At 68.0% G+C, this 12,803-nt stretch overlaps 8 protein-coding genes across 8 annotated transcripts; 4 read left to right on the forward strand and 4 right to left on the reverse strand.

Annotated features, from left to right (window-relative positions):
* Positions 1-33: 33 nt before the first annotated feature.
* Positions 34-820, forward strand: HETIRDRAFT_313507 (uncharacterized protein; the record flags this gene model as incomplete). The annotated part of the gene is made up of 5 exons (XM_009545729.1): positions 34-118; positions 227-292; positions 409-503; positions 575-643; positions 695-820. 5 exons carry the CDS (start codon positions 34-36, stop codon positions 818-820), a joined length of 441 nt encoding a protein of 146 aa, XP_009544024.1.
* Positions 821-1,031: 211 nt separating this feature from the next.
* Positions 1,032-2,487, reverse strand: HETIRDRAFT_314466 (uncharacterized protein; the record flags this gene model as incomplete). Its single annotated transcript, XM_009545730.1, has 7 exons — positions 1,032-1,192; positions 1,244-1,312; positions 1,371-1,609; positions 1,692-1,738; positions 1,807-1,981; positions 2,043-2,207; positions 2,291-2,487. 7 exons carry the CDS (start codon positions 2,485-2,487, stop codon positions 1,032-1,034), a joined length of 1,053 nt encoding a protein of 350 aa, XP_009544025.1.
* Positions 2,488-2,548: 61 nt separating this feature from the next.
* Positions 2,549-4,088, forward strand: HETIRDRAFT_458147 (uncharacterized protein; the record flags this gene model as incomplete). Its single annotated transcript, XM_009545731.1, has 4 exons — positions 2,549-2,641; positions 2,667-2,846; positions 2,910-3,131; positions 3,218-4,088. 4 exons carry the CDS (start codon positions 2,549-2,551, stop codon positions 3,809-3,811), a joined length of 1,089 nt encoding a protein of 362 aa, XP_009544026.1. The 3' UTR covers positions 3,812-4,088.
* HETIRDRAFT_170843 (uncharacterized protein) lies at positions 3,902-4,063 on the reverse strand (the record flags this gene model as incomplete). Its single annotated transcript, XM_009545732.1, has 1 exon — positions 3,902-4,063. The coding sequence occupies one exon, from the start codon at positions 4,061-4,063 to the stop codon at positions 3,902-3,904; it is 162 nt and encodes a 53-aa protein (XP_009544027.1).
* A 536-nt stretch (positions 4,089-4,624) lies between the features above and the next one.
* HETIRDRAFT_241295 (uncharacterized protein) lies at positions 4,625-5,697 on the reverse strand (the record flags this gene model as incomplete). Its single annotated transcript, XM_009545733.1, has 2 exons — positions 4,625-4,708; positions 5,083-5,697. Coding segments are annotated over 2 exons (699 nt in total), but the record flags the coding sequence as incomplete, so codon positions are not given.
* Positions 5,698-5,867: 170 nt separating this feature from the next.
* Positions 5,868-9,862, forward strand: HETIRDRAFT_472909 (uncharacterized protein; the record flags this gene model as incomplete). Its single annotated transcript, XM_009545734.1, has 14 exons — positions 5,868-6,013; positions 6,067-6,244; positions 6,298-6,396; positions 6,474-6,594; positions 6,720-7,171; positions 7,235-7,273; positions 7,325-7,474; positions 7,565-7,741; positions 7,810-7,870; positions 7,952-8,130; positions 8,193-8,303; positions 8,370-8,454; positions 9,225-9,481; positions 9,576-9,862. 13 exons carry the CDS (start codon positions 5,868-5,870, stop codon positions 9,401-9,403), a joined length of 1,977 nt encoding a protein of 658 aa, XP_009544029.1. The 3' UTR covers positions 9,404-9,481; positions 9,576-9,862.
* On the forward strand, positions 9,582-9,731 carry HETIRDRAFT_170846 (uncharacterized protein; the record flags this gene model as incomplete). The annotated part of the gene is made up of 1 exon (XM_009545735.1): positions 9,582-9,731. The coding sequence occupies one exon, from the start codon at positions 9,582-9,584 to the stop codon at positions 9,729-9,731; it is 150 nt and encodes a 49-aa protein (XP_009544030.1).
* A 520-nt stretch (positions 9,863-10,382) lies between the features above and the next one.
* Positions 10,383-12,423, reverse strand: HETIRDRAFT_313056 (uncharacterized protein; the record flags this gene model as incomplete). Its single annotated transcript, XM_009545736.1, has 8 exons — positions 10,383-11,217; positions 11,318-11,384; positions 11,431-11,565; positions 11,622-11,712; positions 11,770-11,841; positions 11,894-11,981; positions 12,061-12,152; positions 12,238-12,423. 8 exons carry the CDS (start codon positions 12,421-12,423, stop codon positions 10,383-10,385), a joined length of 1,566 nt encoding a protein of 521 aa, XP_009544031.1.
* Positions 12,424-12,803: the final 380 nt, after the last annotated feature.

A 12,803-nucleotide genomic window follows, 5' to 3' on the forward strand; every position in this document is an offset into this window, starting at 1 on the left:
CACCCCCTTTCGACCCAAGCACACGACTCCACCATGTCCGATCGCGAGGGCCACTCGGGCGCCCCCACAGACGAGGACCTCTCGCTCCCAAAGGCGACCGTCGCAAAGATGATCACCGGTGCGCTGCGGGCCTCTCCTTCCTCTGCGCCAGCCTTGCTGATCCGCGTCCATCCCAACCACGTCCGCGTTCTCGTTCTCGTTCTCGCGCACCCCCCGCTCCCCGCAGAGCTGCTGCCCGACGACGTGACGTGCGCAAAGGAAACGCGAGACTTGGTGATCGAGTGCTGTGTAGGTGAAGCGCCTCCCCTCCTCCGCTGCGCGCGCGTCGCCCCACCGCGCCGCCAGCCTGCGTCCTGACCCTCTTTTTATTCCATCCTCGCCCGCTGCTCTCTCAACGCGCCCCCGCAGAATTCATCCACCTGATCTCGTCCGAAGCGAACGAGATATGCGAGCAAGAGTCCAAGAAGACGATCGCGCCCGAACACATCATCGGTGCCTTGCGGGTGCGTGCGCGCCCTCTCGTCCCTGCTCACCCGGCGCTGCTCGCTCAACCGGCCTCGCCGCCTCGTTCCAGCGCCTCGGCTTCGAGACGTTCACCAGCGAAGTGGAGAGCGTCTTGAAAGACCACAAACAGCAGCAGAAGGTCCGTCCCGCCCCCGCTTTGCCGCGCAACGCCGGCTGACGCCAGATACAGGACCGCGAAAAGAAAGTTTCTAAATTCGTAGAGTCCGGGCTCACAGAGGCCGAGCTGCTCGCAAAACAAGAGGAGCTCTTCGCGCAGAGCCGCGCCCGCTTCCAGTCCCAACAGCAGCCCTCGTGATCACCGCTCTCCGTGTCCCCCCCTCTCTCTCGAAACACACGAGCTTTGAACCGTGTCCTGATGACGCCGGCGGTGCTGCACGACCTGGCGCGTAGACGCGCTCCTCCGCCCCGCCCGCTACTACTGTACACACGTCGCCTCACGATGTATCCTTATCCACGCACTCACGTACCAGCAGTCACGTTGTAATTGTCTTAATTATTTGGCTATCCTAAGCGTGCGCGCGCGCGTGCCGCGCTTCGAGGGCGTCGAGGCGCCGTCGCGGGCTGTCGCCGTTCCACTCTTCCGTCGTGCCGTCGGCGGCGACGTGAAGGCGGGGCAGCCCCTGCTGCTCGATGGTAAAAGACGCCGACACGGCGCCGTAGAACGTTGCTACAGGCGGGCGTCGTCAGCGTTTGTGAGTTGGGAGCGACAAAGGCTCACATTTGAACACGTCCCCGCCCGTGAGCGCCATGCCGGCGGCCAACCCTCCAAGAAAGCTGTTCCCAGCACCTGCGAGCGCGATGAGGCCCGCGCGCACCGCCGCCGCGTGAAAGGAAAGAAAACGCACCGGTGACGTCGACGACTTTGGCGGGGGCGTCCGCCGGGGCCCAGTAGGCGTCGACCCACTCGCCGCGGCGCTGGCGCGACGCGACGTACGCGCCGAGGGCGCCGCTGCGCACGATGACCCAGCCGCTGCGCCCCGGCCCGACGCCGAGCGCGAGGAGGCGCGCGGCGGCGTCCTCGATGGCGGGTTTGGTGGCCGGGAGCGGCATGGACAGGAGCGCGAGGGCCTCTTCTGCGTTCGGGCTGCGGGCGGGGGTCGTTTAGCGTGCGGGGGAGCCTGAGGCGGGAGGCGGGGAGAGGGGCGTGCCTGAGGATCGCGATGGACGGGAGGACGGCGACGAGGGCTGGGAGCTCTTCGGGGACGCATCTGTCCTGTGCGCGCGCGGCGCGTCAGCTGGGGGGTACGGGGTGGGGTGGGGTAGAGCGGGGTGGGGACGTACGGGGATGGGCTCGTAGATCGTGGTGGGGGCCCACGGGCGCAGCTGCTCGACGTCGGCCATGATCGCGCGGGCGCGCGACGGGGAGCAGATGAAGTGCAGGTACTGCGGGCGCGCGAGCGGCGTGTCGGCGAGGTCGCGCGGGGTGATGCGGATGCGGGGTGTGAGGTACTCGAAGCTGGGTGCGGGGGTCAGCGTAAGGGGCGGCGGCGGCGGCGGCGGCGGCGGCGGGGACGCACCCGCGGTGGTCGCCCTTGTACTCGTTGAGCGCGCGCGTGGTGGGGCGGTCTGGGTGGTCGCGGTAGAGCCACATGGGCTCGCCGTAGGCGTTGAGAGAGTCGAGGATATGCGCCGGAAAGTCGGCGCCCTTGTCGACGATCATGCCGAGCGCGGCGGGCGGGAGCCTGTGTGCGGCGATCAGCGCAGATCAGCGGCGGGGGAGGCGGCGAGGGGCAGTCGGGACGCACCAGAGGCGGGCGCCGAGGACGGCGTAGGTGCCGCCGCCGCCGATCTGCGAGGGAGGTGAGCGTGTGAGGCGGGGGAGGCGGGGGCGGGGCGGGGGGCACGTCCCTGGGGAGCGAGGGTGCGCGCGGTGGGCGTGCCCGCGTCGTCGAGGGATGCGAACTCGTCGATGATGAACATGCCGAGGGTGGCGAACACGCGCGGGGCGGGCGCGGCGGGCATGGCGGCGGGAGGAGATGAAAAGAGGAAGAGGGCCGCCTGCACTCGACCCGACTCGCCGACGATGGAGATCTGGATCGTGACCGATGCCGCCTCGCTCGACCCGCGCCTCTACGACGCCGGCCTCGCTCTCCTCGACCCCGCCTCCGCCGACCGCGTGCGCAGGTTCTACCACCGCGCAGACGCCTGCCGTGAGCCCTCCCGCCCCCGCGCCCCCGCGTCCCCGCGTCCCTGACCCCCTCCCTCCCCAGGCTGTCTCCTCGGCCGCCTCCTCCCGCGCCTCCTCCTCGCCTCCGCCCGCGCCGTCCCACCCGCCAACATCGCCATCGCCCACACCCCCGCCGGCAAACCCTACTACGCAAGTCCCCGCACCCGCTCCTCCACCGCCCCGATTGCCCCTGACCCGCCGTGCGCGCTGACGACAGACCACCCCGGGCCTCGACCCCCCGCTCGCATTCAACGTCTCGCACGACGGCGCCGCCGTCGCCATGGCGTTCGCGCCCGACCCGCGCCCGATCCCCGCCGATCTGGGCGCGCGCGCGGATTCGGACGCGGTGCGCGCGGGGCTCGTCGGCGTGGACGTCATGCGCGTCGCGGTCCCGCACCGCACGACCTTCCGCGAGCTCGTCCGCGGCGTCGGCGACACGGTGCGTCGCCCCGCCGCCCCGCCGCCTCCCTCCCTCCTTCCTTCCTTCCTTCCTACACCACACGTGCGCTGACCGCCGCGCGCCAGCTAACCCCGCGCGAGCGCGCCCAGCTCGCCCCACCAACGCCCGAGCGCACCGCGCGGCGCCGCTTCTTCTGGATGTGGACGCTCAAGGAGGCCTTCGCCAAGGCGCGCGGCGCGGGCCTCGCGTTCGAGCTCCGCAGGATCGAGTGCGACGTCCGCGCGGTGCGCTCGGGCGTCCCGCGCGAGGAAACGGGCGCGGCGGTGCGAGTGACGGTGGACGGCGCGCCGCCGCGCGGGTGGGCGTTCGTGCTGTTCGAGTTTGACGCGCCGCACGCGGGCGCGGGCGCAGGCGCAGATGCAGGCGCAGATGTAGATGTAGGCGCAGGCGGGGACGCGGACGCGGACGCGGGGCAGGCGCGGTACCAGGGCGTCGCGGCGCGCTTCGTGGGGGGCGACGCGCCGCCTACGTTCGTCGTGCGGCGCGTGGGGGGCTCGCGTCTGGACGCGCGCGCGGACGGTGCGGACGGTGCAGGCGCGGAGGTGGTGTACCGCGACGAGGCGGACGCGTTGGTAGAGCGCGCGGTGCGCGTGCTCGGCGGTGGCGGCGGCGGCGGGGACGGCGGCGGGGACGGCGGGGCGGGCGCCGCGCCACCCTAGTAGCGACCGGAGATTCTCTTATTGTTGTTATTCTGATGTCGTTTGCGAGCGAAAGTGCGAGCGCGCGAGCGTGCGACGGGGTACGATAGATTATGCAGGGCTGGAATTAGGCGGGCGGCGGGCGGCAGGCGGCGAGCGGCGGGCGCGTGGGTACTGTAAACGAGGCGGTGGCGACGATAAATACACGCGTAGGTAAGAAGATAGGCAGGCAGGTGGGCATGTAGTAGGTAGTAGAGGTATGCAGGCAGGCATGCAGGGAAGACAGGGGAATAAAGTTAGGTCTAAGACGAGGCGAGAACGAGAACGAGAACGCAGTCGAGAAGTCCCATCGCATCCAATTCAATCCGATCCGATCCAATCCAATCATACACGGCGGAGCCTATAGCTCCCAAAGCCAATCAGCCGATCCACCCCCATCCGATGCGATGAGACGCGATGAGGGGTGAGAGCATAGCATACAGACACAGACACACAACAGGGACGGAGAACGAACGTTAACGGGGGCGGAGAAACGGGGAGCGGGGAACGGGGAAACGGGACGCGGGCTGCGAGAAGGCGGAGCGGAGCGGGAGAACGCAGGGGGGGAGGCAACGTGCACCGCGGCCGGGCTCAGTACGGGTAGAACGCGAACTCGGACTCGTACCAGTCCTCGCCCTCGGGCGCGTCCTCCCGCGTGTCGGGAGACGAGAACGCGAGGAGCGCGAGCGCGGGCTCGGGCTCGGGTTCTGGGGGGCCGGTGGTGGGGACGAGCGGGGCGGACTGCCAGACGCGGGGGGCGTGTTTGTCGGGGTCGAGGGTGGCGGCGGCGGCGGCGGAGCCCCAGTGCATGCCGTCGAGCTCAAAGTCATTGAGCGCGGGCATGAGGGCGAGGGCGCGTGCGACGTGCTCGTAGAAGGTCTGCGGAAATGGAGCGGGGGAGAACGTGAGCGGAAGCGGAGATAGCGTGAAACGCGGGCGGCGAGACGCACGGTGTCGGGGGCTTTTAGGAGCGCGGGGGCCGTGGGGGCGCCCGTGCCGGGGTTGGTGGTGGTGGTGGTGGTGGTGGGTGGGGCGAGGCGGAGGCAGGCGAGGTCGGGGAGGGCGCGGGCGATGGCGTGGAGGAGGGGGACGAGCGGGGGGGCGGCGGTGGCTGCTGTGGCGGTGGCGGAGAGGACGGCGAGAGGCCCGGCGGCGGTGGCGAGCCAGGCGCAGTCGTCGGGGGTGAGGTCGCCGTCGTGGATGTGGAGGGTGTGGAGGGGGCGGGTGGGGACGAGAAGGCGGGCGATGTGGACGGGGCCGGAGAAGGAGGCGAGGATGGGGAGGGTGCTAGGCGGGAGAGATGGCAGCGAGAGCGTGGCGGGTGCGGGCGCGGGCGCGGGCGCGGGCACGGGTGCGGGTGCGGGTGCGAGCAACGGGGGTGGGGTGGGGGGTGGGAGAGGGTCGGAGTCGAGCTGGAGGTGCTCGAGCGCGGGGGTGCGGGCGAGGAAGTGTGCGGTGTGGAGGTCGAGGGGGAAGGAGGCGGCAAAGTGGCTGAGACGGGGATAGAGCGGGGCGGAGGCGAGGACCCAGGTGACATCGGGGTCGATGTGGAGGTCGAGGTCGGTGAGCTGTGTCATGGCAGCGAGGGCGCTTGCGAGGGCGCGGTAGAAAGGGGGGAAGAGGACGGAGGACGAGGGGAGGACGAGGGAGAAGGTGCGGACGAAGCGGGCGAGGTGCGGGCGTGCTGCGAGGACGGGGACGAGGACGAGGTTGTGTGCGAGGGGGGAGAGGGCGAGGTTGCGGTAGAGGAGGCGGCGGGCGACGGGGTAGAGGGGGGACGCGGTGCGTGCGAGGGCGACGAGGGCGGGGGTGTCGAGGTTCTGTGCCACTGCGTCGATGAGCTCTGTGGGCAGGGCGGGCAGGGACATGGTGGGCTGCGAGGGTGGCTGGCGGAGGGGGTTGGCTGCGGGGGTTGGCCATGTACTCTATAAGTGCAGGGCTCTGCTGACTCAGCAGCCGTGCTCTCACTCTGTCTCACTCTCCCGATGCGCGTCCGTCTGCTGAGGGTGCACGCCCGCGCCGTCCACACACGCGCCGTATGCGGTGCGTCCCCGCGCCCCGGCCCCCGCGCTCGCTGACGCTGTCCCCAGCCCCGTTCCCCCCGCGCTCCCACTCCTGTGGCGCGCTGTCCCCGGCACACGTCGGCGAACGCGTCGTCCTCGCAGGCTGGCTCCTCCCAGAACGGTCCCGCTCCTCTCCTCCCCGCCCCCGCCCGCGCTCACCCACCCTCTGCCCAGAAAACTCTCCGCCGCCCTGTCCTTCTTCCCCCTCAAGGACTCCTTCGGCACAACACAGCTCGTCGTCTCCCGCCCGCCCGGCGACACCGCCCTCGCCGCCCTCTCTGACGTCCCCGTAGAGTCCGCCGTCCTCGTCCAGGGCGAGGTCCATCTCCGCCCACAAAAACAGCGTCGTCCCGTCGGTCGTTTTCACGCGTATCCCATTGCATCCTCACGCCCACGTACACGCAGGAACCGGCAGGTGACATAGAAGTCCTCGTCGACGACTTCACCCTCCTCAACCCCGCAGCCCGCGACCTGCCCTTTGTTCCCTCCGACACCCACAACCTTGTCCGTTTTGCAATCTCTGCGCACACGCCCCCTTCTCACCTCTTTCATCTCCCCCCCCCCCTCCCCCCCTCCCTTAGCCGAACGAAGATCTCCGCGCCCAGCACCGCTACCTCGACCTCCGCCGCTCCGCCCTCACCGCTAACATACACAAGCGCAGCCGCGTCGCACACCTCGTCCGCACCGTCCTCCACGATCACGGTGCGCCACGTCCCCCTTCCGTCATCGCTCACGTTCACCTTCACGGCATCCCATCCTCCTCACGCGACCCCCCGATCGCTCGCTGACGCAACTCATCCCGTCCTTCTCTCGCTTCCCTCGCCTAGCCTTCCAAGAGGTCGAGACCCCCATCCTCCTCAAGTCCACCCCCGAGGGCGCACGCGAGTTCCTCGTCCCCACACGTCACACCGCTTCCCCCTCCGAATCCTCCTCCGCGGTCCAGCAGCCCCTCTTCTACGCCCTCCCCCAGTCCCCGCAGCAGCCAAAGCAGCTCCTCATCTGCTCCGGCGCCGTCGACCGCTACTACCAGCTCGCCCGCTGCTTCCGCGACGAGGACGGCCGCCGCGACCGCCAGCCCGAATTCACCCAGGTCGACCTCGAGATGGCCTTTGTCCCCTGGGGCCCCCGCCCACACGAGCTCGCCCGCGGCTGGCGCATCGGCGGCGGCGACGTCCGCGACGTCGTCGAGGCCCTCGTCACCCGCATCTGGGCCGACGTCGAGCACGTCCAGCTCCAGGACGGCTTCAGAGTCGTCCGCTATGCAGACGCCATGGCCAGGGTGAGTCCGTCTCGCGCCAGCCTGTCTGTGTTGCTCACTCCCTCGCTCGTTCGTGCTCGTCAGTATGGCTCCGACAAGCCCGACACCCGCTTCGGCCTCGAGGTCCGTCGGTCGCTTCGCTTGCTCCCTCGCTTCTCCGACTGACGCGCCCAGATCATCGACGCCCGCGCGCTCCTCCCGCCCAGCGCCCGCGCGGCCCTCGGCGCCTCGCGCGGCACGCTCGACTGCCTCGTCGTTCGCTCCGGGTCCGCATCGGACGCCGCCTTTGCACGCGCCGCGCGCGAGTGCGCCCTCGAGCCCTCCGTCGTCAGCCCCTTACTCCCTTCCTCCTCAACGAGTCGTCCGACTGACTGACGCGGATCGCGTTCGCAGGAGCGCGTAGAGGTGACGCAGGCGAACGCAGACGCGCTCGCGTGGCTGCGCTCGAGCCGCACCGTGCGCGAGCTCACCACCGCGGGCGAGGACCCGGACGCGCGCGCAAACGATCTTGACGGCGCGGACGACGGCGAGGGCCTGGACGTCTCGCCCGGCGACGTCGTGTATCTCGCGACGCGCCGGGACCCGCCAGAGGTGAGTCTAGCCGCCTCCGGTCCCGTCTGCTCTGTGTGCTGACGCCGCGCCCGCGCGCGCTCGCTCAGGGAGGATCGACGGCGCTCGGGCGACAGCGCCTGCGCCTCGCCGACCTAGCGCAGTCGCGCGGTGCGTCCCTCGCGCGCGTCCTTTCCCATCGTTTCCTCTTCCTCATTTCTTCTTGATCGTGGGCGTGTGACGTTCCCGCAGGCGAGTACGCGCCGCCCGCGGCGCCCCACTTTCTGTGGGTGACGGAGTTCCCGCTGTTCACGCGCGCGGACGAGGACAAGGAGGCGCTCGCGCGCGGGCGGTGGAGCAGCTCGCATCACCCGTTCACGGCGCCGATGTGGGAGGACGTGCGCGCGCTGTACGAGGGCCGCGTCGACGAGGTGCGTCCCTTTCTCTCTCTCACACACACACATTGGGCTGAGGCGGGACGCGACGCGCGCAGGTCCGCGGGCAGCACTACGACCTGGTGCTCGACGGCGTCGAGATCGGCGGCGGCTCGGTGCGCGTGCACGACGCGGCGATGCAGGAGCACATCTTCAAGCACGTCCTCCAGGTGCGTGCGCACACGCGTCTCTCTTCCCCTCGCGGATTGATGTGAATTTTCGGGGCCGGTGTGTAGCTCGACGAGCGCGAGAGGGCCTCGTTCGATCACTTGCTGCATGCGCTCAAGTGCGGCGCGCCGCCGCACGGGGGCATCGCGCTCGGTACGTCGTTCTCGTTCTCGTTCTCGTTCTCGTTCTCGTTCTCGCCCCCTGCCTCTTTTTTCTTTTTTCTTTCTGTGTGCTTTGCGTTGGTTTGCGCCCGAGAGACGCGCGCGCCTGCCCTTCCCCACACCTTCCCTGCCACGTCCCTTCGCCTTCTCCTTCGCTGCTTCCCTTCCTAGCCCTAGCCCTTCCCTTCGCTTGGCCTGTCTCCCCTTGGCCAGTCTTCTTAGGCTTGTCTTCTCAGGCTTCGTCATTCGGCCCCGCTTCTTCTCGCGCCCCGAGTCTCGATCTTCTCGCTGATCTCTTTCGTCTCTCATCTCTCGTTTCATTTTTTTTTGCGTTTCGACATCGGAATCGGAATGGAATCGGTAATGGAATCGGAATCGGAATCGACTTCATTTCCGCGCTGCGCTGCCCCTGTCCTGTCGTCCGCCCTCGTCGCCGACCGCGTTCTCGTCCGTGCGTGTACGTCCGTGTCCGTGGGGACGTGGGGGCGTCTGGTCACCTGCACACCGCACACCACGGGCGCTCGCTTGGCGCTGACGTCGGCTCTGCGCGACACGACACGACACGACACGACACGACGCGACCGGGTCTCGAACGGGCGCTGACATCCCCATCCCCATCGCCATTCCCATCGACGTCCATCACCGCGGCGCCGATCCCAACCCACACCCACCCGCGCACCCACACGACCCCCCGTGCGACCCGTCCGTCTCGCCCGTCACGCGCCGCGACGTTGACGCCGCACCACGCCCGCGCGCGCGCAGGGTTCGACCGGCTGATGGCCGTGCTCTGCAAGACGGCGTCGATCCGCGACGTGATCGCGTTCCCCAAGTCGGGCGCGGGCGCAGACGCGCTGTTCAGGAGCCCGGCGCCCGTCGCCGCGGACGTGCTCGCGCAGTACGGCATCACGCCCGCGCCCACGCCCGCGGCGCGGCGACGGTGACGGTGACGTAGCGCGGACGTCTGCGCGTGTCGTGTGCGAGGATGCGCGCTGCGATGCCGATCGACGGGCGGCGGTCAGGTGCGTCGTGCGGTCATCGCTCGCTGAGCTGGGCCTCGGGCGGTTTGTTTATGTACTCACTTACGCGCTCGGTCGCTTGGTTGCCTGCGCGCAGGACGTAATGCGGACGTGCGGACGTGCAAGTGGGTGGGTCAGTCGAGGTCAGCGGGTCAGCGGGTCAGCGGGTCAGTCATCGGGGGCGGGGGCGCGGGCGGGGGCAGTGCGGGGGCAGGGTTGGGGCTCTTGGTCGCCGGCCGGGTATCTACGATGACGGGTTTGGGCTGGGTCCGGTCTCTTGATCACAGTCGACGCCTTCTGCGTGCTTCGCGCGGTGACGTGCGGATGCGTGCACGGCCGCGCGGGAAGCGAACAAGCGAATAAAATAAAACACCTCTCTTCATCATCGTCGAATGTAGCGGCGGGGCGGGGCGGGGCTGGGCGGGCGGGTGGAACGTACATGCGCGCGTAAGGGCGCGTCGAGCGCGGATAAGAATGACACAGACGTGGTAGACCGGCGACGAATGATGAAAAAGTAAGTGCAACAGGGAACGTAAACGAGGGAGAAATAACGTCCGATTCGAGGTTCTGGGGGGAGGGCGTGGGCAGCTATCGTATGGACATTACGGGGGCGGGCATATACACAGACGAGACGCGGGTGCGAAGGCACAGGCACGGGCACGGATACGGAAACGAGAACGAACACGAAAACGAAGGCGAAAACGAAAACGAAAGCAGAAACGAAGGCGCGCGGGCGCGTGGCGAGGCGTGGCCAGGCCAGGCAGGCTCTCTCCGCGCGCGATCGCCCGTCGACGTCGAGGGGACAGCGCCCTCCCGCGCCAAGGAGCCCGATCGCGACCGAGATGAAAGGCAAGGCGACAGGACAGGCGACAGGGCGGGCGAGGCCGGCCGATCCAAGCAGAGGTCATGACGCAGACGCTGCCGCCGCCGACACCGCCGGCACCGCCGTGATCGTCGCCGTCTCGTCCGACTGCGGGCTGCGCCCCCGCCCGCGTTCGCGCTCGACGTCGGGCGCGGGGTCCGGATCGGGCGGCACCGTCGGCGCGAAGAACGTCGAGCTGCGCGGGGTGGTCTCCTCGCTCCCGGGGCGCGACGCGTAGCTCGCGAACGGGAACGCCGCCCAGCTGCTGATCCGCGCGTCGCGCGCCGCGTCTGGCGCGGGCGGCGCGTTGAGGCCGGACGACGAGAGCGAGGAGGAGGGGGTGCCCGTGCTGGTGCTGGCCCCGCTGTTGGTGCCGATGCCGTTGCCGTTGCCGTTGCCGTTGCGACTGCCGCTGCCGTTGGTGCCGCCGTTCGTGGCGGGCGCGATGGCGAGCGTGCGGTTCCGCGCCTCGTCGATCACGGCGAGGACGCTGCGCAGCTTCGACTCGGTGCGCCGGCTGTTTGGGGGCGACGCAGGCCGGTGCACGCGGTGGGACGGGGAGGACGAGCGGGGCGACGCGGACGCGGTCGGGGAGGTCGAAGTCGAGGGCGAGGGCGAGGTCGCGTCGGCCCATTCGGTCGACGTGTCGGTGTAGAGCGCGGCGGGGGGCGGGCCCCACGCGGTCGTGCCGGTAGCGAAGATGTCGCTGGCCTCTGTCTGTGGGGTCGAGCTGAGCGGGCTCGGCGAGGGGGAGGCCGCGGCCATGATGGAGAGGGGCGGGAGGATGCTGAAGATCTGGTCTTCGGACGGCTGTTGGCCGTACGAGTCGAAAGGGTCCGGGACAGATTGCAGCATGGGTTCGATAACGGGGTCGGAGCTAGAGCGAGCGAGCGAACGGACGGGAGAGCGTACGGACGCGGAGTGTGAGAAAGAGGGTGGTGTGACTCGGGAAAGATGGATGCGGGAAGGGTGCGTACGCTTTCGCAGTGAATCGATCAAATACGTCCATTGTCGAGCGAACGACGACGCATATCTTTGGGTTCCCTGTTAATCTGCGAGATACGACACTTGATCGGTCGCGGAGATGCACTTGCCTTTCCTTGCACGACGTCCCAGACCTCCTCTTCGTGTTCCAGAATCTCCTCGTAATGCCGTGCCTTGAGCTCGTCGAGCTCATCCACCTGCCTTTGCAGGACGATCAAGGCCTGTCGGAAGCTCTGTAGATCTGGGCCCCTGTCATCAGAAAAGAACGCGAGAGATGGATCTGTAGTGGGCACCCACTTCGCTCCTTGCGATTCATGTTCCGCTTCTCGGTATCGCGGATGATATTGCTCTTCTCTCTGAGCGCCCTCTCGTACGAGGCAGACCGCTCCTATATTAGAAGCTGGATCGAAGGCTCAGCTGAGTTTGAGACAGAGAAGGTACGCACGTGTACGATGGTGCGGTACGTCTCGAGGTGTTGTCGCAGGGGTTTCTCGAAGCTCTTGTCGAGGGTTTCGGACTGGGACGATACGGTCGGAATCCGAGGAACATGCAGCGCAAGTGTGACGTACCAAGACATGCCAGTGGTTTCCTATCATGTGGTGAAGCCCAGACGCGGCCTGTAGCCTCGTTCCCTGCTCATAAGTGGGGCCCTTCATGCTAAGAGAGAGAGGGAGAGAGGTGCCGAGTGAGCGCGGAGAGAGATAAGGCCGTGATCGTCGACAGTACAATCTCGCACCTCGCGCAAACCTCCATGGCGTCCGCGAACATGGCCGTGACTCTGGACATGTTGAGCAAGGCGGATCGGTAGTTCGCGCAGGAGTTGAGGAGCTGTGATCAACGCGGAAGGATGAGCGAGGGCTGGAGGTTGGCCGGAGCGCAATCGTGTGCAAAGCAGCGGGGGCCGAGGGCTCACGTTGTCGTAGGCCTGCATGCTGGCCTTGAGATCTGCGCGGGTGACGATCTTTGCAGGGCCGTTCTCGCCAAAGTTCATGGCGGAGGCGTTGGTGACCTCGGAGAAGGTGGGCGAGGGAGGGCCGTCATGTTGTCTGTTGATATTCGTGGATATTGCAAGCGATCGGAGCGAGCGTGCTTTGTGCATGAGGGGGCCAGGCTGGATGGGACGAAATGTCGGCACTGGGATGGGAGAGGCAGGAGGAGACAGGGCTCGGTGTTTGTTGGTCACCCCGTCCAAGGCGCGACTGCGCGGCTTGTCGTCATCTCTCACACATTCGTTGCAAAAACTTAGCCTTCCTCTGGTCTCTACCGCAAACTTGACAACCCTACAGTCGCACTGGGGCCGCTCAGGCGTTGAAGTGCAGTCCATACTGATAGTTCTATCACACTGAATCTCGATATATGTAACCTCAAGCCTCGTGCGGACACACTGCACCTCTTCGGTGCATGATCGATGCACAGCAACTGCAGAGCATCCAGGGTGTGTTCTAGGTTTCCGCAAACATCAAAGCGCGAGTGTGACGC

This window comes from Heterobasidion irregulare (genome assembly GCF_000320585.1).
Source record: "Heterobasidion irregulare TC 32-1 unplaced genomic scaffold scaffold_03, whole genome shotgun sequence".
Lineage (NCBI taxonomy): Eukaryota > Fungi > Basidiomycota > Agaricomycetes > Russulales > Bondarzewiaceae > Heterobasidion > Heterobasidion irregulare.